This window comes from Wyeomyia smithii, chromosome 3 (assembly GCF_029784165.1).
Source record: "Wyeomyia smithii strain HCP4-BCI-WySm-NY-G18 chromosome 3, ASM2978416v1, whole genome shotgun sequence".
Lineage (NCBI taxonomy): Eukaryota > Metazoa > Arthropoda > Insecta > Diptera > Culicidae > Wyeomyia > Wyeomyia smithii.
This window is the reverse complement of record NC_073696.1, coordinates 253120767-253142309: the sequence shown is the minus strand read 5'-3', so window position 1 is coordinate 253142309 and position 21543 is coordinate 253120767. Positions and strand designations below refer to the sequence as shown.

General features: G+C 39.7%; 6 protein-coding genes across 15 annotated transcripts; 3 read left to right on the top strand and 3 right to left on the bottom strand.

Moving 5' to 3' along the window:
* Positions 1-4060: 4060 nt before the first annotated feature.
* On the bottom strand, positions 4061-8837 carry LOC129730318 (sodium-independent sulfate anion transporter). Of its 7 annotated transcripts, none has more exons than XM_055689566.1 (5): positions 8517-8837; positions 6161-6529; positions 5671-6099; positions 4666-5605; positions 4061-4608 (listed from the first exon to the last, which is right to left on the bottom strand). In XM_055689566.1, the coding sequence occupies exons 2-5, from the start codon at positions 6323-6325 to the stop codon at positions 4304-4306; spliced, it is 1839 nt and encodes a 612-aa protein (XP_055545541.1). In that variant the 5' UTR covers positions 6326-6529; positions 8517-8837; the 3' UTR covers positions 4061-4303. The 7 variants fall into 7 exon arrangements, with proteins under 7 accessions (XP_055545541.1, XP_055545546.1, XP_055545542.1 ...); XM_055689571.1 differs by having other exon boundaries at positions 8574-8837; XM_055689567.1 differs by lacking the exon at positions 8517-8837 and adding an exon at positions 7873-8268.
* A 133-nt stretch (positions 8838-8970) lies between these two features.
* On the top strand, positions 8971-10205 carry LOC129730319 (V-type proton ATPase subunit e 2-like). 2 transcript variants are annotated; one of them, XM_055689575.1, is made up of 4 exons: positions 8971-9024; positions 9107-9206; positions 9297-9344; positions 9409-10205. In XM_055689575.1, exons 2-4 carry the CDS (start codon positions 9109-9111, stop codon positions 9548-9550), a joined length of 288 nt encoding a protein of 95 aa, XP_055545550.1. In that variant the 5' UTR covers positions 8971-9024; positions 9107-9108; the 3' UTR covers positions 9551-10205. The 2 variants fall into 2 exon arrangements, with proteins under 2 accessions (XP_055545550.1, XP_055545549.1); XM_055689574.1 differs by having other exon boundaries at positions 8973-9024; positions 9104-9206.
* Positions 10206-14504: 4299 nt separating this feature from the next.
* Positions 14505-16053, bottom strand: LOC129728440 (leucine-rich repeat protein 1). Its single transcript, XM_055686882.1, has one exon. It carries the CDS (start codon positions 15902-15904, stop codon positions 14657-14659), a length of 1248 nt encoding a protein of 415 aa, XP_055542857.1. The 5' UTR covers positions 15905-16053; the 3' UTR covers positions 14505-14656.
* A 583-nt stretch (positions 16054-16636) lies between these two features.
* On the top strand, positions 16637-17672 carry LOC129731666 (protein ARV1). The gene is made up of 3 exons (XM_055691843.1): positions 16637-16900; positions 16957-17236; positions 17309-17672. Exons 1-3 carry the CDS (start codon positions 16667-16669, stop codon positions 17668-17670), a joined length of 876 nt encoding a protein of 291 aa, XP_055547818.1. The 5' UTR covers positions 16637-16666; the 3' UTR covers positions 17671-17672.
* Positions 17673-17692: 20 nt separating this feature from the next.
* LOC129731665 (probable proline--tRNA ligase, mitochondrial) lies at positions 17693-19429 on the bottom strand. Of its 2 annotated transcripts, none has more exons than XM_055691841.1 (4): positions 19222-19429; positions 19019-19172; positions 18709-18963; positions 17693-18655 (listed from the first exon to the last, which is right to left on the bottom strand). In XM_055691841.1, the coding sequence occupies exons 2-4, from the start codon at positions 19118-19120 to the stop codon at positions 17693-17695; spliced, it is 1320 nt and encodes a 439-aa protein (XP_055547816.1). In that variant the 5' UTR covers positions 19121-19172; positions 19222-19429. The 2 variants fall into 2 exon arrangements, with proteins under 2 accessions (XP_055547816.1, XP_055547815.1); XM_055691840.1 differs by having other exon boundaries at positions 19019-19162.
* Positions 19430-19737: 308 nt separating this feature from the next.
* Positions 19738-21293, top strand: LOC129731667 (uncharacterized). 2 transcript variants are annotated; one of them, XM_055691845.1, is made up of 5 exons: positions 19738-20049; positions 20234-20694; positions 20755-20908; positions 20969-21103; positions 21156-21293. In XM_055691845.1, the coding sequence occupies exons 1-4, from the start codon at positions 19911-19913 to the stop codon at positions 21073-21075; spliced, it is 861 nt and encodes a 286-aa protein (XP_055547820.1). In that variant the 5' UTR covers positions 19738-19910; the 3' UTR covers positions 21076-21103; positions 21156-21293. The 2 variants fall into 2 exon arrangements, with proteins under 2 accessions (XP_055547820.1, XP_055547819.1); XM_055691844.1 differs by having other exon boundaries at positions 20969-21178.
* The last annotated feature ends 250 nt before the right edge of the window (positions 21294-21543 follow it).

Genomic DNA, 21543 nt, shown 5'->3' with positions numbered 1-21543 from the left:
AATTGAAATGTTTCAAATTGGAAATAAAAATAGTTTGAAGCAATATTTCTTACAGATAAATTAAGTCCATCTTTCATTTCAAGATATATTTAATTGAATTAAAATACACATGATTTAAGCTTCAACAATATTTAATAATGTCTTGAACTCCAAGTCTTGAACTAGTTCGTTTTCAGATTCAATCCAGCTTTCTACGCACCATAAGGGATCATTCAAATAATACATAACGCGCTCAGGGGTGGGGGGGTATTCAGCGAAGCGTTATATTGCGTGTGGCAAACATGTAAAATTGCGTTACATGGGGGTGGGTGAGTATTGAAAATTGCCAAATTTCGCGTTATGTAATATTTGAATGGTTCCTAATGGCAATCCAGCTTTCTACGCACCATAACCTCTCAGCTTGCGTCAATTTTTAGATTTATGAATAATTTGCAACATAAATGTTGCCAGATATATTTTTCTTTTGATAAACTATATGAAACTGACGTAAAGCAGAGTTGTCAAAAGGTTGGGTAATTTGGTTTTTATTTATGTTGGGGTGGGTAATTTTTTTTGTTTTTTTTTTTGTTAACCAATGGAGCGTAGGCTGGACAAACAGCGCAAAGCAATTTTGAATATTCTACGTGATAGTAATGCACTTTAATTCTGTTTTCAAAGTTAACCCTCTAGTGCCCAAATTAATTTTTAGACAGACTTCGGTAGAATCACTATGAATATATAATTTTTTTTAAAGTATTTATTGAAGCTTTTTTGGGGGTTTGACTGAAGCCCGTCTAAAGGCGGCATTGGGCACTAGAGGGGTTAAGCTAATCTTTTGTAAATAAGCTTAAATGAACATAGGGATAAACCTTTTTACAAAAAAAAAAAAAAACGAATCGGTTGAATCAACAAACATCAGTAGGCATTAGTGATCCTGCATTCAAGATTACGTGCAGCCATATCCAGATTGTCGGGCGTGCGTATACCGATTGAACAGAAAGACTGGGAGTTGACTAAGTGTTCCCTGAAGGACCTTCTTCGTTTGCAGTACCACACGAGTGCACAGACCTCGGGAGGCGGAATATTATCCAGGTCACCGGGGAAGCGAATGCGATGACTACCCAGCAAACAATTTTGTTGATTTACAGCTGAGTAAGCTATTATTAAGTGGATTTCGGCTGAACTATAGCTTAACAAGTCGTTATACAACAAAATTGTTTGTTGGGTATGTCTTGTTTCCCGTTTGTAGCCGGGACTTCCGCTATTATGAGAATGACGTCTCGTTGAATAAATTCTGTAATTGGAGTGTATTTGATTACTCTGTTCAACAGAGTTGCACTGCCGCTATTCGCATAATAGTCCTATGTAAAAGTTGCGAGTCCTGTGTAAATTTTGTGAAAATAGCCATTAAAAAAGTGAGGTTTGATCCCCACAACCTCGGTTTAAATGCCTACTCTTGTAGAGCATGCCAAAATGGAATCATTTCCACAAAAAAAAAAAACAAGAAAACATAGGACTGTTATGCGAATAGAGGCAGTGCAGTCCTAGGTTTAGGCTGAGTGTTAGAATAGATCAAGCTACCTTTTGAGTCCGCGAGGCCAAGAACCTTTGTGTTGTTGACCCATGGTTTCTGGACCAGAGCAACGGTTAGTTGCACTTTGGTGAATCTTCTGCTGAGGACGCTGCCTACCCGGTGCATGCGAGCCTTACCAAACATGTAGTTTAGTAAGAAGTCTGTGATTCGGTCGGTGGATTGTTCATCGATCTCCAGAAAAAGTTCGACGGTTTTCCCCGCTACTTTGATTCTGGATGAATCGCAGTATCTTTTCATTTGAAGTGTCCACACTGTTCGAAGAATAACCTGCGAACAAGATCGTTTTTGGCAGGTTATTCGTGTTGTAAACACGCAGTTGTACTTCTTCCCAGGGAGTTAGGTCTGGGATGGTCTTCCTCCTTCACACAACCGTTTTGCTGTCAGCGCAGGCCAAGTAAAGGTAACCGTGTTTGAAATGGTAACTCCTGAACTTAGGCCTGCGTAGCGGAATGTCTAATGCCGCAATTCGATCCAGGATCGAATCGTGCACAACTCCAAGTTGCTTCTTGGATAAAAGTTCGGTGGGGTAGCCGTCAAGGTTGATGGCTACCCCACCATTTCCCTGTAGACAACTCCACCGAGTGTCTCAGGACCGAGATTTTTTGTTCGTCGAGAGACCGGCGCTTGTTTTTGCTGGCGGGATGTCATCCGATCGTTGCCGCTTTCCTGCTCGACCTTGTAGGTCTGGCCGGCCGCAAGATCGAAGGGCGAGCATTCTGATGTTATTCCTTGAGTGCCTTCTTTCAGGAATGCTGCGTAACTGCACTTTTGTGTGTTGAAGAGACGCTCTTTCTTTACGGGAAGCAGGCAGACTAGAAGATGCGTCTGCGTCCGTCTCCTTTGGGGAATCAAGGATCATGGAGAGGGCAGATGGGCATTCTTGTGTGCGAAACACCATCAAGATTAAACCCTGACTCCATCTCCTGATCAAAAAGGGTTTGCTCGAACACTTCCTCCGTTTCCTGTTAACTGTTTTTGTTGAAATTTTTGAATTGTTTATGTTGTCCATGTGAATCCCACGAGAAGCCTTTTTACGTAATAGCCATGAATAGTAGGTATTACACCTATTCTCTTTTACAGGTGTTTGAACCCTCTGCTTTGGTTCTTAATAGTTTAAGCACATACTAACAGACATAACACGTCGAACAAACTTTCAATAAAATCATCGTTTGGATGATTCCAGTACTTTACGTTAGTAACACTAGCACCATCTGCTGTCGTGTTCGCGCCAGTGTTATGTATTTCGACATCAGCGCCAGCGTTACTGCATGTGTCAAATGGGGAACTACAAAATATGTATGAGATTGCATGACAGCGCCCCAGACGACGTTTTCGCGCGATGACTGTTATTCGATTGAAAATTTGAAATGAACGTTTTTCGTGGCGATGGAGCTAAGTTCCAGCGTTACGTCTGTTAGTCTGTGGTTTAAGTCTATTCGTACACTGAACCAAGAATTCACTTATTTGTTATTGGAAACGTCACATAACTTTACTAATTTCATAATCTAATTCATGTTATGTGTACACGATAAACTTCATGTGAAAACCACATAAAATTTGTTAGAACGCAGGGATACTTTTTTATCTGTCAACCTGATGGCTTTTATGATAATACGCTTCATGTGCGTGGACAGATAACAGTTATGAGAATTTCAGATGTGAAAAAAATGTATTTCGTCCGTGTATTCAAGATGGCGAATGTTGCAGATAGTTTGCTGGAAGATTTGGGTTTACCAAGGATTCCTTGGAAGTTTTACTACGTAAGTTTATTAAAATTATGTAGATTAAAAAATAAATTAAAACTTTTTTTTATAGTGTGGAATTCAGCTGTATGAACTCCTGACGTGTTTGTTGGACAACTTCAAGAACAGTTAGGAGCAAAGTTACGTTGAATGAAATTAAGTTTTATTTGTATTGTAAGTTTTATCTACAATTATGTTTATTTATTATTTGAAATATACCTCAAACATTGAAATAAATGGACAAATCCAATCTCTTACATTTAATCTTTTAATTACGGAAAAATGCAACACTTCAAACTACCAGATCGAACATTACATGTACAAACACATGAAGTGTATTAAATGAAACCAATAATTCTTATCGTAGTAAAACACATACAAGACATGTGATTATTCCAATGAATATAACTAAAACCGTAATGTGAGTTTCTAAGTGACATGCACATAAATGCTATTGGAAAATCTACATGGAAAAAAACTATATATGTTTTCCAACAACTTTTATATGATTACTAGGTTCAGTGTACGAGAGGATCCATTGCAGGCGGAGTTAATAGTATAACAAAAGTTCAAATAAAACCAGCTCGCTTTTTGTCATTGATTTATTCGGATATGTAGGTTTAAGCACAGACCACAGAGTCTGTGGTTTAAGGGTATTTTTTTAAATTCTCTTTAAAAGTTACCTTCTGCCCACTTGCCTTTTGACGTAAATTTCTTTCTCAGTCTTTTAGTACTAAAAAAACTATTTCTTGGAAAAGTTTTCTGCTGTTATTTGAAAAACAATACACAATAAAAATTCACATCGTTATAAATAAATCATAGAGGAACATTGTAAAGTAAACCGATCGAGAGATACTTTATAGAGAGAATTCGTTTCATAATTCCGGACGTAGAGCAAATCGAGCACAAATCTCACCATCTGTACTCTGTACTGATACGCATTTAACGTAGATTGATAAGGATACCTCCACAAACGATTACACCGTAGTCATATCCGACCTTTTTTGCGTTGGGCGGAATCTTCGGTAGCCTCGGGCTGAGGCTGATCGTCCGTTGGCGTTAATAAGGGAGTGACAACTTCTCGAAGTTCACCCTTGCTGCTCTCGCTACCTAACTCTTGCAGTACTCTCTCCAATTCGACTTCATTGCTGGCCTCCAGCATGGAACTTTTGATTGTTTCACGCAAAATTATTCGCATCGCGTCGGATGCTCCCAGGACAATCAGGGGAATTTTCTTGAGATCGAGCTCCTTCCGCAGCGCCCCTAAGCCTGTAGCCGCCGTGTAATCGAGTTCTACAACAGTATATGGTTCAATCAAAGAACAACATTCATAGATAAAACTGTACTAACCGTGAACAATTCGGCAATCCAGGACCACAGGAACGTTGCCATGAGTTTTTATCGCTTTAGAGATACCGTTTCGCACCCACTCGACCGCTGGGAAGTACAGTAGACTGTGCCTTGGTCGAATGATGATGTATTGAATATCGGTAACAGTTGATGCAACATCTACACTTAATACTGGTCGTGCAGTTCGATATACTACAAACGCTAGATCGGCCAGCACTCCTGCCAGCAGTCCTAGTTCCACGCCAATAACCAAGCTCAACACAAATGTAATAGCACCAGGAATTAGCTCTCGCTTGTTACAGCGCCAAAGCGGTCGTATAACTTCATACTCGATCATAAAGATTACCGCGGATATGATGACCGCACTTAGTGCGGCCTTCGGAATGAACTGGAAATAAGGGGTTAGCAGTCCGAGGGCGAGTAATACTAAAGCACCAGTGTAGATACCACCAATTGGAGTTTTCACACCACTGGCATGATTCACAGCACTTCGCGAGAATGAACCAGTAACGGGAATGGAGCTAAAAAACGCTCCGAAAATATTGCTAAGAGACAAGGCCACTAACTCTTTCGTCGGATTGATACCACTTCCTCCGAAGGCCTTGGAAATGGCAACGTTGCCCAACACGGCTATTACCGGAACCAGAGCAATATTGAGACCTAACTCAGACGCCATTTGGAGAAAATCCAAGTCCGTGACCGTGTTGTTGGCAGCGGGAATCTGAGTAGTGAAAGGTGGTAAATGGAATCCAGGTATCCCACTTCGAATGGTACCGGTTAGAGCAAATGGACGCGAGCCGTTGCGATCGTAATAGAAAGCGAGCAAACTAGTAACCAGCACCAGTAAGGCATTTCTGGCCGTCGCGATCAGCCATAGGACCATACCAAACGTTTTTCGTCCTCGACTGGCCTGAGGAGGAGTTTTAATATCTTTTAGTTTCTGAAAAATTTTAAAAGAAGATGTGATGAAGATGTTCTTGCTGATTCGGGAGTTATGATAGTTACTCTTAATAACAGTAAAATCGCGATAGAGCTGAAGCCTAATATGCTGTCCGGAATATGCGCATTTCCAATGTTTTGAACCACGGTTGAGATGGTTTCGGTAAACCCAGCGCCGGAACCTCCACGGATACCCAAAAGAGCTTTCAGCTGTGATGCTCCTATAATAAGTGCTGTTGCTGAGGTAAATCCAACCGTCACAGGTAGCGAGATGAGATCAACCAGCGCTCCTAACCGTAAAACTGCCATTAACAGCTCTACGATTCCTGCCAGAAAGCATAACAAGATGGCAAATTGTGGTCCAGAGTTCCCACCATAGCCAGTGTGACGACTGGTCATTAGCGCGAGCAGAGCTGTTGGTCCGATAGTTACTTCCCGACAACCACCCAACAGTGCATAGACCACTCCACCTACGAAAGCCGAATATAGACCATACTGAAAATAAAATCTCTTTTAGAATATGATGCAAACCATGTAAGTTAACAATCGTACCAACCTGCGGTTCTAATCCAGCAAGCGTAGCGTAAGCCAAACCCTGAGGCAGCACCGTCAATCCAACGGTGATACCGGCTATCAAATCAGCTACTGCATACTGCGCGTTGTATCCTCTAAGCCATCGAGCACCGGGAATAATTTTCTCCACCTGTGTTAGACCCATCATACCAAGGACACTTAAACAATGTTTCTTCTTGATTGCTGTTTTTGAATTTTGCGTTCTTTTATGTGAATGAATAAACGCGGCACGACACAGCTCGTGCGAACGTTTCGCACTTCCAGTATCCAGTCCAAGTGAAAAGGTGCTAATGGCTGTGCAAACGTACCATCGTTATTTATACATATCCAAATGCGTTCTCCTCTTGATAATCTAGCATTAAATCAGGAACAGAGAAAAGGCAATAATATATTTATAATCACTAACGAATACTACTACGAAAGAACTTTGTTTAACTTCTAACCAATAAAATGTTTTATTTAAAAAATGAATAATCATTTTCCAGATTTTGTTTTCAAGCTTTGTTCGAAAGTTTGTTGCGTAGAAATTGCAGGATCCACGAGATTGAAAATATTGAAAAAGTCGCCGTTACATTGCAAGATGGGCACTTTTGAAGCAAGTACAACTAAAGAGTGCCTGTTAATAAGATGTCTGCAATTTTTTGAAGATTACGAGTATTTTAAAGTTACTCAAATAAGCATGTCATAAAACTCCCGAAATTAACTGAATTCTTTAAAGTTTAGAGAAGGTCACCAAATTACGCAGTGGGTTCTTAATACCTCTCAGTTCGAAGCAGTTTTTGCGATTTTCTTGATCTCCAAAAATATTTACTTTTTGACTTTTTATTTTATAACGGTGCGATCACTTGAATATGAGCAAAACTTTTTTTCTCTTAAGGTTTATTTAAACGCACGCACTACTTGAACGAGAGAGACGGTCCGACTAGCCACGCGATGCTGTGTTGGGCTCGAATAAATAACCCCCCGCAATCAAGAACAAGACAATACAAAAACCGGCAATGCAGACTTGTTTCGAGGTATTCAAACTACTGTAAGCACCAAAAGCACGTGATGAAAAAACCAGTTACCGGAACGGTCTTTTTCATCGCGAAAAGACTACGAATTCACCAGAAAAGTAATCATATTTTATTGAGTTCGTCGAATATTGAGAAAAAAAACCACTGCTTGTACATATTTTCAAATCTCTTCAGAAGAACCTAATCAATCTCATAAAATTCGTTGTGGGGATGTGAAAATCGATCCGTTAGAAAAGTTTTTTTTGACTTGGTGGTGGATTTGTTGTTTCTGTGTTGATGCATACCATAATTGTATCCGTTTTTTAGCCTTCGGTGAAAAAACTGCCTTTCGAATGTTGGCATTACAATCGAATAATAATCCCACAATCTTTACGCAGGTCATTTGAATGCTTCCTACATGTTATATTTAGATTAAAAAATCAATAAAATTTTCAAAATTATCGTATTTTGCTGAGATTATTTCACAAGAAAAAAAAAACACAACAAGGAACACTAATTGAAAATCTACTCAGAATCTAGCTCAGTTCTAATATCAATATCATGAACCAGACACTATGTTATATGGTGTTGATTAATGTATTTATCAATTGCGCGCTGGGGGCAGCGTATCTTACTGATTCACAGCATCTACTGACAAGCTTATTGTATACCAATCAAGAGCACTGTTATGAAAACACACCTCCGTACGATGTTCTTCACTTTCAGTTGTAATCTTTTGTTTAGAGAATCTTACAAATAATTCGTTCGGACTCAGCCACAACGACTCGAACTGACTGGCTTGAGCAAACTAAAGCATGCTGGCCGCTTCGCCTTGAAAATACTATCCAAATGAGTGTTGCTGTTGTAGGTACGTTCGATAAAAAAAGACGTGGCAGAGATGGTGTTGAAAGTTCACTTGATGCACCAACTGGTGTAAAAGCTGTTGTCTATGGCTAGTGAACCAGTTTCGTTGTTTGAAATTTAGCCAATTCCGAAATTAAGACAAACAAATATCTGGCGGATGAAAATTTTGTAGCTAAGGATACTTTAGGATAAATTTGTTCCCTTGGTCTTATCATTACAATAATTGATCGCACCAAAGGTACATAAAAAAGCATCAGATCTCTATCTTTTTTTTTTTGATTTCTGGATTGTTTTGGTATATATATCTGAAACCAACACACATTTCAGAACTTCAACAGATATTGCTATACAAATATCAAGTTCCTGTGTTTTACACATAGTACACAATTCAAAATAAACTTAATCGTGCATTAGGAATTCTATCGATGCGCGCATTTTATCTAACATCAAGTGTTTTATAATAGAGATCGGATTACTTACGAAAAGTGGTTTCCCTTGCGGTAATAACCTGAGAGTAATAACTATATAGATACACACCAAGATTTCCTTCACGAACCGTACTGGCCACACTACAGACAAAAACAGCACTGGACTCGCTGGATGCTGCGCAGCACGTTCTGTTGTGCCCGTTATGCCATTGTTAAAACTCGGAGTCTTCTAGCTTAGCATTTTTAATAAAATGTTATAATGTTGTTACACGGAAACCCGTGGTCATTATCGAGTTTTTACTGGAAAATCATTAAAATTTCACCATACGAAATAAAACTGCTATTATAAATTAGAGGCGAAGCATTAAATATAAACATATTCCCAGGTGGCGTTATGCGATCGGTAGCTTTTGAACGTCAAGAATGGCACTTATGTCAGAGCATGATGAGAACTCAGCAGCTGAAACGTCATCCCCGAGTGACTCAACGTCGGACACCCACTGAGCTTGTCATGTGATATTTTTCTCACTCGCTAGTCAATCGATTTTGGAAGTCACCAGGTACGTGCAACCAGTGCTGTGAAAATTTAATAGTTTTCGGCCAACCGTAGCTAGATATTGATTTTTGTTTCCATTCCAGCAGCTATGGGGGCCTCCGCGCTACCGATTATTATTTTTTCGGCCATTTTTGGCGTGATTGGCATTGTTTTGCCAATCATTGCGCCAAAGGGACCGAACAGAGGGTGAGTTGTTTTTTCTCTTCTTTTGTGTGTTAATAGTGGCCTTCGTTAGTTTTGGTATAGATCTCTAACCAATTCCTTTTCCTGTTGCAGAATTGTTCAATGTGTCCTGATATTGACGGCAGTCACATGCTGGTTATTGTAAGTACAAACATGGCCTTAAGGTTTTTCTATTGTTAAAACATTGTTTGTTCATTTAATTCAGCTGGCTATGCTGTTATATGGCTCAAATGAATCCACTTATTGGCCCTAAACTCCACCAGAACACTATACTCATCATGGCACGGGAATGGGGCAATCCGCTTCCAGATATGGATGGCTGGACACCAGAGCACACGGACCATTAAGTTGGATCTTGTTTGTCTCTTATCACCAATGTAGCGGAGAATGCAAGTAACACAGAAAACATTTGTTGAAAAAAATCTTAAATATTCAATCCAAAATAGACATCAAAATTAGGTAAGAATCCTCTTACGTCTGTCGGTGACACATGAGCATCATGCGGATGTAAATTCCTGTCGCAACTCGATGAATTGTTCTCATCGGGTTTATAAGATGCTGATGTGAGTTTTATAGTGCTAAAATATTTCCTGTCGCGAAATTTGAAATATATTATGATAATCAAGAAATTGCATATTTTATAAACACAGTAATTGAGTGCATAAATGCCCTCAATCAAATTTATGCAGCGAACATTGTATGAAGTAATTACGAGGAGTTATTATAACACACATTATCATATAAGCAAATCACGAAATTTAATGGACATTTCTTACTACACCATTATGCAGAATATGCAGTAAGCCAAACGATTTAAATGAAAATGATAGCGATCATATAAGATGTACTATTTTCCAGCCAAACATTCATTAGCTATATTGGAGCAAATACGCAAGAAAAATATGGTAGCATTATTAATCACGCGTACATGTATGTTACATACCAAGTAGTAGAACCAGTAAAATATATGCGGTAGATGAAACCATATTTTAAACAGCATCATTTTGAAGTTTTTTATTTAAAGTTGGAAAAGAATTCCTTGGAGATTATTCCGAACGGCGATTAGTCTACTGAATGCTATAAAAGGATCATCTACTCCTACTCCTAAACTACTCCTTCATTGAACATTTATTTAAAAAACTTTGTTACTCGAATCAAGCAGTAATTTCTAGACTTCGAAGCTTAAGGTAAAATTCAGGTTGACCTGTTCTAACCTTCGAATATAGGCGTAATGCTTATAGCCGGGAAGGACGGCATTCCCGCCGAACTCTTCAAAGTCGGGAGCGAACAGCTAGATCGTGCCATCCACCGGATCATGCTGAGAGTGTGGTCTGATGAAGAATTGCCCTCGGACTGGTTGGAGGGTCTCATATGCCCGATCTACAAAAAGGTCATCGCCTGGACTGTAGCAATTATCGGGGCATAACTCTTCTCAATACCGCGTACAAAATTCTCTCCCGTATCCTGTTCCACAGACTGAGGCCGTTGCAGGAGACCTTTGTTGGCGAGTACCAATGCGGTTTTCGAGGGGGACGCTCCACGACGGACCAAATGTTTACCTTGCGGCAAATCCTCGATAAATTTCGAGAATTTAACTTGCAGACGCACCATCTGTTCATAGACTTCAGGGCAGCGTACGATTCAGTTAAGAGAAATGAGTTATGGCAGATTATGATCGAACATAGCTTCCCAACAAAGCTGATTAGGCTGATACGTGCCACCCTTGAAGGTTCTACATCAAGCGTCAGGATAGCCGGTGAGATATCGGACTCGTTCGTGACGTTAGATGGTTTGAAGCAGGGTGACGGGCTGTCGAACTTATTGTTCAACATCGCATTGGAAGGTGCTATACGGAGGGCTGGTGTGCAGAGAAGCGGCACCATCATTACGAAGTCGCACATGCTTCTCGGTTTTGCGGACGATATCGACATCATTGGTATCAACAATCAACCGTAGAGCTGTGGAAGAGGCCTTCGGACCTCTCAGGAGGGAAGCTGCGAGATTAGGGCTTGTCATAAACTCTGCCAAAACGAAATACATGGTGGCTGGCAGAGTGTGTGGTAGTCCGTCGGAGGTTGGTGCTGCGGTGGTGGGGAAACATTTGAAGTAGTCGACGAATTTATTTGCCTGGGAACATTAGTGACATGTGTCAACGAGGTTAGCTGTGAGATAAAGAGGCGGATAGCAGCCGCAAACAGGGCCTTTAACGGATTACGTAACCAGCTAAGGTCCCGCAGTCTGCAAATCGGTACTAAACTTGCACTCTATAAAACACTGATTCTTCCGGTGGCTCTCTACGGCCATGAATCATGGACGCTGCAAGAGGCTGGTCGGCGAGCTCTTGGTGATTTTGAAAGTAGGATTTTGCGTTCAATCCTTGGCGGTAAACTAGGAAATGGTGTTTGGCGCAGACGCATGAACCATGAAGTGTACCAGGCATACAAATCTGCGGATATAGTCAAGCGGATAAAACACGGCAGGCTTCAGTGGGCTGGGCATGTAGCGAGAATGCCGGATGAGCATCAAGCGAAGGCTATATTTAGCAGGAATCCCGATAGAGGTCGTCGGCTTCGGGGTAGACCCCGCACTCGTTGGATGTTTGCTGCCGACGAGGATGCACGCGAAATAGGTGTTAGGGGCGATTGGAGGATAGCAGCCCGAGACCGAGGGACATGGCGACGTATTCTGAATTCGGCACTGGATCGATAATCGGTCTATCGCCTTAAAAGTAAAAGTAAGTAAGACCTCTGGAGAATTTTGGTGAGTAGTGATAACTCAGAATCACTTGTCACTAGAGTATAATGGAATGGATGACTAAAAAGCGAAGCATTGGTGCTACATTCCGCTATCTGGACTTGTTCTTCTGTTCATTATACACAGACTTTGCGCCCAACTCTTAATGACAGGACAAAGTATTAAAAATAACCTCTCCTCTCCAGAAATTTGGAAAATTAAAAGATATTACTAGTTTTCTGACAGTGCATATGCTCAATTTTGCATAAATAAACTAGTGAACTTATATTACAACTACTAAGAATATGTAGGATAATCTGTAACAACTTATGATTACTTAAACTTATGTTAAGTTTTGTAATTTATGACTATCATGGAGTAATTACAACTGTGAAAGTGCACTGAACGCTTGCTGGCAGCGTTGCCAGGTCATTTTTTTAAAAATCTGGAAAAGGCAAAATAAAAATCTGGAAAAAATCTGGCAGTCATTTCGTGGGGTGAAAGGTTAATTTTTCGGATAAAAGTCTTGGGGTACGCAAAATTTGAGGTGACAAAATTGCAAAATTTCGCGCCAAAATTTTAGTGATGACCTTTTTGCGGAACAGAGAAAATAAAATCTGGATAAAATCTGGATCATCCATGAAAAATCTGGATAATTGGACATCAAAGCTGTTTACCTGGATACATGTTCAAAAATCTGGATAATCCAGCTAAATCTGGATACCTGGCAACGCTGCTTGCTGGACACCTCTTGGCTTTTAACCAAAATTTTGATGAGACGCATGAGACGCTTAGAGTGCCTATAAATATATAGTGGCGACACTTAGAGTGCCTATATATAACTAGAGTGGCGCCGTGTCATCCAAAGTAACGCTGGTAACACTGAACATTCTTTATCTTCTCCCCCACACGTGTTTAATAGGTTGTTTGCTCAATTGGAATGACACTGACAGATAATTTTTATTCCAATTTTGACAGTGTCGCCACTCTATATATTTACAGGCACTCCAGCGACACTGTCAAAATTGGAATAAAAATTATCTGTCAGTGTCATTCCAATTGAGCATACAACCTATTAAACACGTGTAGGGAAAAGACAAAGGATGTTCAGTGTTACCAGCGTTACTTTGGATGACAAGGCGCCACTCTAGTTATATATCAATGGAATTTAGAAAGGTACGGAGATGGTTTGAGTCTTGGGTTCAAAGGGCTTTTTTTTTTGTTAACAGTGATGACGTAGAAGTTCAAAAACAATACCCAAAAATCAATGTTCGGTACATTTTTTTCAAAAACTTTTCACAGGTTATGACAGTTTGCGGCTGGAAATGCCTACCTGCGTCGTTGAACAATGCGGAACACAATTCCAAATGGCATTTTCGTGTTTTTGGAGATCTACGTCACAACCCCAACACGTGCTTCTGTTTACCTTTTTTTCGTTACTAATACAGACAAATATCTTCTTCTTCCTCACCTTTGTATACCTCATTGGTTATATATAGGCACTCTATAGAGACGCTAACCAAGATTCGTAACGCTGGATAACGCCATCGTTCGACGTTTTCGTCGAGTACCGATTTAATTGTTTATGTGTGTAATATCAGTGCCGTCCACCAGATTTAGTTTTCAAGTTTCATTTTTCTTTGAAATTAACTGTTTATCGTTCTTGGACTAGAAAAAAACCCTCAATGGTGCGGAACTGCGCTGTGGCCGGATGCAAAAATAGCGATGTTACCATCCTGTGCCATCGTTTCCCGAAGCGACAAGAGACTTTCAACCAGTGGCGAGATGCCCTGCAGCTAACCATGGATCCGTCCAGTTTGCTGCGACGATTTGTTGTTTGTACGTTACATTTCCGTGCATCCGATTATCGGAATGCCAATTCCCGAATGCTCAACTCCGTTGCTGTACCTACATTGGAAATCATTCATAAAGGGCCTTTTTACGATGTTCCGACGATTAATCATTCTGCATCCAGTGGTAGCAGTAAACAAGTTGCGGTGCAGTCAAGTAATAAAATCGTTGAAGCAACAATTATTACAGATAATTCGGAGCTAGTTGCTTCAGATGATGTCGAGGAGGTAATAGATTCCATTGAAGCACTGTATGAAATCGATGATGATCAGAATGAGGCTGAGATGATTTTGTACATAGACAACCAGCAATCTTTCAGTGAAATAACAGAAGTTCAGTATCTGGAGTATGAACCAGAAGAATGCAATAGTACTGTTGTAAGCAAACGATCGAACTCATTCAAGAATCCAAATGAAAGTAAAAAGTCTAAGATTGTTTTGGACAGCGACAGCATCCCAAAAGAAAAAGTACAAACTTGCTCTACTGCAAGTCAAACTGATGACGTTATAATTTTAAATAGAAAAGAGCAGTTGGAGAGGCGAAAAGCCACCGAGTTGTATCCGGAGTACGCCTGCCACAGCCGGTTAGAACTAGCCAAGAAACTAAGGCAAACCGAGGATCGTCTTAATGAATTGACTAAGCGGCTAACTGATTTTGAAACTGCGCATGCAACCATGTTGAAGAGCATGGAAGCTTTCAAATCGATAGTAAACTCAGAATAAGTCTTAGCATGTTTTTTTTATGGCCCTATAACAAAATTATAATATTGTTTCAATGTTATTTTTAACTCTTAACTTAGGAAAATTACACCACTAAAATGTCTACATTATAAATAAATATAAATAACGTAAAAACGTAACCTCTTTTTTTTATTGCCTCGCGCTGCATCGCTGACTGCAAAATACACTGTCAGCATAAAGAACGTGATTGCTGTTTAGAATTAAATGCTGACAGTTGAGTCTTATCACTTTGGCTCGTTCGTAAACTTTTGCGGTGAAACAGAGTGTTCCACAGCCACAGATCGGTGTTCGGTTCATGATGTCCACCAGCAGAAACGGAATCATTCCAACCGTGTAGGGTACCTTACGTGCTACGACAACCCGGGCGGCCATTTCCCACAAGGCGGGCACTTGACCGACTACGTTCGCGATTCTCAGGTCCGGCACTGTCAACAAGTCTGGTGCGAGTTTGTTCTCCGACAGATCCACTTGGTCCAGCTTCATGCGACTCATAAATTCCGGTACGGCTGTTAGTTGATTTTTCGCCAAATTGAGGAAACGTAGCTGTGACATTCTCCATACAGCAAATGGGAGCTTCTGAATGTGATTCGACTGCAGATCGATCCGGACGAGTGCACGTGTGTATATGAGGTTGGTTGGGAAGTAGGTTAGATTGTTCTCGGAAATGTTCAAGCTCTGAAGACTAGATTGGATAACAGGATTCTTCAGCCAATCCCACTTATCGTTTTGAAGAGCGTTTACTGATAAGTCCAAATCGGTAAGTCCTAGCTGGCCAAGTCCATTCGGCAGTTTTTCTAAGCAATTTTTTGACAAATTGAGGATGCGTAGATTTTTCAACAGCAAAATTTGTGTATCAAAACGGCATAGCTTAATTTCAGATATAGTTAGACTCACTAAATTACGAGAGAACCCTTTCAACGGGTAGTCGCCTCTGCTTTTGATTACACATTTAGTGGCAAGTACTTTGGTTGAAGACAGAATTGCAGTTTTTGTGTTAGCCACCGTTAGACAGGGTAGCTTGATAGATGGCGCTGGAGAACCATCGCCTGTTGCCTGTCCTCCTGTTAGTACCGTCTTCAACACCTTCAGGAATCCGGTCAGTTGGACAACTTCGCTCTTTATTTGAACATCATGCTCAGGAATGTGGAACGAGATGGTAACCTTTCCTTCCGATAGGAAGCGGGTGAAAATCTTACTGATGTTTTTCTTTATGTTGTACTTGGTGCCGCTTTTATTGGAATTTGTTATCAGCATGATAACCGTTTCATCAGATTTTTTGTCGCTGTTTTTGCCGATAGCTAAAACAGTTTTTTGGAATGTACGCTTCGTAGACGGTACCGTGCGGTTAACAACACATGTTTCACAAACGAGTTTCATTGTGTAAGTACTGACCAAATTACCACCCTCGGAACATGAATTGACTAACCGAAATCACTAGGCACAGAAGTGATGTTTTCAATATCTTCCCGGGCAAATTTTAAATGCATTTGCATTCAGCGCCTTCCAAAATACTCAGTTGCCAGATGTTCGGGTCTGTTTTCTAACCACAGTATTGACCAGAGATGGCAGATTTCTAGACATATCAGTATATAACGTATTTGAAGAGTCTGCATAAGTCTTTGTTCCGTATCAGAGTTATTACAGAATAGTATAATAATTACAAACTAGTAAAACACAATCCATTGAGAATTAATATAGTAATCAAATAAACTTTTTCATGAAGCTTAGTAATAGATTAGTTTATGTCAAGATATTGTTTCAAACTTCCTAAAATTTATTCGAAACTTTTCTCTGTGTTTCAATCGAAATTTCTGGCTAGAATCTGATTGGTGATGTTCTGTGTTTCGGAGATGAAAAAAAAAAACAAAAGGAAAAGAAATCGAAATGTTACATTTTCGCCTTCTGTCATAAAGTGAAAACGCAACCTGTAGAAAATCTGTAGACAAACATTATAGTGGCTACAGTGGCTATATTAGTAGAATGACGACATGTCATTTTTAACACGAGTTCATTCGATTGTAATAACACTGACAAATAATAGTTATTCAAATTTCAACAAAAAATGTGTTTGTATCAAAAACAATATCTATCTGTGAATTTGGCATCCTTGATACTGACAAACGAAGATTGCTCGGTGAAATGTCAAATTCAGCAAACAAAATCAGCTGTCCAAACGGGATTTACAAACCGCTAGTTGACTTCATCAGCTTCATATTAGATTCTTTTAACAGTGCAATGAAATCATTGTTCCATCGATACTTTGCTACCCTGCAAACAAATAACAACCAACAGCTTGTTTGCGTCAACTGCGGTAGTTCCGTGTCGGAGCTTTTTAGGAAACTCAGCCCAACGGTGTTGAAAATTACTGAATGCGTAAGTTTCGTGTAAGAAAATTATACCCATCTTTCAAATGTCATCAATTTCATTAGAGCAATTGTAACAACCCAGCCGATAAGTACATTGAGTTTGAGGTCTTGATAATCCTAATCGATCTTATCTTGTTGACTAAGCCAGCCTACAGACATATACTGTACAATTCGAACTGTAAGAACCTATGGAAGATAGGCATCATTCTTGTTTTGCTAGAAGCGTACTGCCTTTGGACTGAAGCATTCAGCCGGTTTACTAACGTAAGGTACCGATCGGATCAAACCGATCCCTTCCTAGCAGAGAAAGGATTTTACGTTTCATCTATACACATTTTAATAGGTAAGTATGGTTTTAGGCTATCACATGCGTTATATTGAAATTTCAACACTCCTTACACATATTTTTTTTCAGGAACGGTTCTGCTATATACGTTTCTGTATTTGCTGACAAAAATCTTACACCGAAATAGTGCTGCTTCGGACGAAACTGATAAATGCTACCCGATTATTTTGCTGCACGGTGTCATTCTAGCAAGTATTGACAAATTTTTCTTCATTCCTATCATTATCTGGAAACAGAATGTCTCCGAATCGAGTATGGCAATCCATATTTCTCTAGTGGTTGCATATTTTGTGATTTCACTCACTCAGATTCATTCGGTAATCACACGCAATTGTTCCCGGAAGAAATCGGCTGTCATCGTTTTGTTGGCGTTCGTTATAAAAACTTTCTTTTTAACGCAAATTAGTGTACTGCTTAAAAGCGTCATGTAAAACTATTGTTTTTTACCTAAATTCAACAATCACAAATCCTTTTAACCTCTGCCAAAGTTTCATTGAAATCTAAATCCGCTTGCGTCCCCTTCAGCGTATTGAAAACCTCGAACGATTCGTGTCCACGATGGGCGGACTTCCCACTAACAACTACAATTACCGGAAAACCAGTTTTCCGGGCATCAATTAGTCGTTTACCGATGGTCATACTAGTACGATCATCAACAACTACGTCCGATTGTAGCGCAGGTAACCGATTCATTTCTTCTAGAATATTTTCTAGCCACGGTCCAGCCACTGCCTCTTCTTTGCTGCCCTTCTTGGGTGGTATCAGACAAACTTTAAACGGAGCAATCGCAAGTGGCCATCGTATGTCTTGCGCGCTTGATAATACTTCAATACTTGCAGCGATCAATCGGGTGATTCCAATGCCATAACATCCCATTTGAAGCACGGACGGTTTACCAGTTTGATCCAAAAACTTGGCCCCAAGAGTTTTGCTGTATTTGTCCTCTAGAATAAAGGCATGCGCAATTTCAATACCTGTTTGTCGGGTAAATTTGTCACTTCGACAGTTTGCACATTGACCATTCGGGTCTAGTTTTTCTTGATTGAAACTTATTCCGCAGGCATTACAGTGTATTAGTTGATCTTCTCCGACCTCGCTGAGAAAATGATACTCATGCGAAGTAGAACCACCCATAAGGCCTGAGTCTCCACTTACCTTTACATAAGGCACTCCCAACGTGTCGAAAAACTTCCGGTATGCTTCGTCAACAACCTCGTAGGTTTCCTGCGCTTGTTTAGTACCAACGTCAAACGTATACAAATCTTTCATTAAGAACTCTTTTGCTCGCATCAACCCAAAGCGGGGTTTCATTTCGTCCCTGAATTTTGTGGTTATCTGATACAAACGCAGCGGAAATTGTCGATAGGATATCGGTGAAATAGATGCGAGCAGAGCAGTGATACTTTCCTCGTGAGTCTAAGATAAAAATATACAGAATTCAACATTTTAAGATATTTTTTAATACTCACTGGTCCCAAAATCTGGACTTTCTCGTGGCGATCAGTAGTTTTCATTAGTTCTGGACCTGCTGATTCGAAGCGGCCACTTTTGCGCCAAAGATCAGCAGACGTTAGTGTGGGTAGAGTAAGTTTCTCCGCTACTGCGTACCTTTGCATGTGATAGTCTACCAGTGTGACCGTTTTCTGAAGCGACCTTTGCAGCAATGGAAGGATGTAAAACGTACCGTTACCGGCTTGCCGAATTAGTCCCTGCTCGAGCATCAGCTAAAAACCGAGACGGTGGTAAATCGGCAGGGCTATGTAACTGTTAGAATATTACCCGTTGGCTTTTGGATGTAACATCTTGATGCTTAATTATCGCATTTTTTGGCACAACCAAAGTTGGTTGAAATATTTTCGACAGCCTATGTATTACCGGCATTTGTAAACAGTGAATTGACTAATATATTTAAGGTGTTGAATGCTGCAAAGGGCTATTTATTAGTGAGAATAGTCTAGACAATCAAATATCATCTATATTACCTTTACTAACTTAAACAATTGAAAATTCAATTTTTTAAAAGCATTGAACCTATGAAACTGGGGGTGTGCTGGTTATTCAACCTGGATTCAAAATAAGCACAAATTATTAATCAATCGGCGTTATTCACTTCTCTATACGCATCAGGAACGGCAATTTCAGTGCTCCCATAGAAAATACGGGAAAAACTAAACTGAGTTTATATTGTTGAAAACCTTTTATGCGTCATACTATACTATTATGTGATTGCCTCGACTGTTGTCAGTTTTCTATTCATTTTTCATACCAAAATGAAAATTTACACTAAACAATCATTTTTTTTTTACTGTTGCAGGTATCATACATTTTCGATAAATTTTGATAAAAGAGGGTGATTTTTTATATATTCGTCTCTAATGAATGCCCAGTCAAAAACTATATGTTTACGGTACATTTTTCTTCGTGGATTTAGTTATATTATTTTTATGAATATTGAATTGCATAATTGAATGGCAACCCTGATGAACGAAACTATTGGCGATTTCCTGCAGCTTCACTGTCGACGGTTGAGATTGTTGTTTTGTTTATTTCGTAGTTTTGTTTATTTCGTAATTTATAATTTGTATTCGCACGTGTAGGAATTACGGCGATGAGTTTATTGCGCTTACGAGCGTTGTTTATTTAGTGCAGTGATCCTAAACGGGGATTCAAGATGAGTGTTGTACAGTCTAATATTTCCACTACGATCCGCAGTTTCAACATTTCGGACGACATCCGGATTGAAGTGAAAAAATTTCGAACAGATGCTGGAATCGACGAGATTGATATCGAGGAAGACGAAGACGATATATGTAAGAATTCTCAGTACTATTATACACCAACATAATTTGAGGCAGTTTTAAAACAAAAGTTGGTTCGGCAATGTAGATTGTAGATTACCTAATCCTCATTGAATCTACCTAATTTAAATTTTGATATCGCACAAACAAACAGCATCATTCATCAATCTCTATTGTCAAATCTTGACTGTTTCAGCCGTCATTCAAAAAATACATAAAACCTTCTCCGATCCTAGTGAAGTCGAGTTCGATTCCGATACACTAAAGTCCATCATCTCTAGGCTGGATGAGATTGAAAAGAAACTGGAGAACATAATCTATATGAACGCTCAGGCCGACAGCTTGAATGCGGTACACATGAATGGTCTGATCAATCGCCAACTTGTAGCCGCGGCCGGTTCTCTCACCCCAGGTGGTTCTGCGTCAGCTTTGACACTAGCTCAACCCGGATCTCCGCAGATGGGGGTGGAACCGATGGTTCAAGATGACATGATTGACGATATACGCCTCGGAATGAGTCTGGACGAAAGTGAACTGATCGGAGAGTTTGTAGAGCATGATGAGCTGAAATTGGTGGAATTTCCTATCAATCGGATTGATGATCTGAGGGAACTGGAAGAGTCAATCACTAGTGATCAGGAATCGTTTGTTTCATTTGTGAGCCCGTGAAGGAAGTATCGAATCATATTTTCCTAATGTGTGGTTTTGTGTTCGCAGGCGAATTTTCTGGGTGCAACCGTCCAAAAGCACAATCGCAACCTGGAACCGATTCTGCGCGATTTTGTAACCGAGAGCCTAATTAACGAGCTCGGGTTTGCGGAAGCTGAAATCAACATGATGTCATTTTACATCTTCAATCAACTGTTGTATGGTAAGCTTTGTTTTTTATTTCCTATATATTTTTTTCAATTTTACATTCGCAAATTTGTAGACATTTGGAAAACAGATTACTCAACTATGAACGATTACCGAAATCAACTGCGAAAAATCGCGAGTAAAATCCAAAATCGTAACCGACCTACAAGAAGACAAAAATGAGCAAATAAATATCATGATAGCATTCATTGTATGTTCGTTTATAGAATGTAACCATTCATAAATTTCTTGCGTTTTTTCAGAAAATAAATTGCAAGCGGAACTAGATGGGCTCAGCTTGAAAGTGTGTTAGAATCGGATGTAAGAATGCATTGCTTTTAAGCTTTTCATTGTTGAGGGTTTTATAATAATGAGTAGACACAAATAGACAAAAATAATCACCTCTTGACTTTTTTTTATGTGCTAGGTTTTTGAACATGATTCCTAGCATACATTGTTTTCAACATCGAAATTGTAACTCATAAAATGTTCGAATGCTTTGGAAATGAATTTGGGGAGAATTTTGCATCCGGGAAGTTTGATTTCGGGGAAATGTTACACTCGGGGAATGGGGTTCCGGGAAAATGTTAAACAACCGAATGAGGAAATATCACTCAAAATATTTTTCACGTTATAGTTACCGGAAAAGTT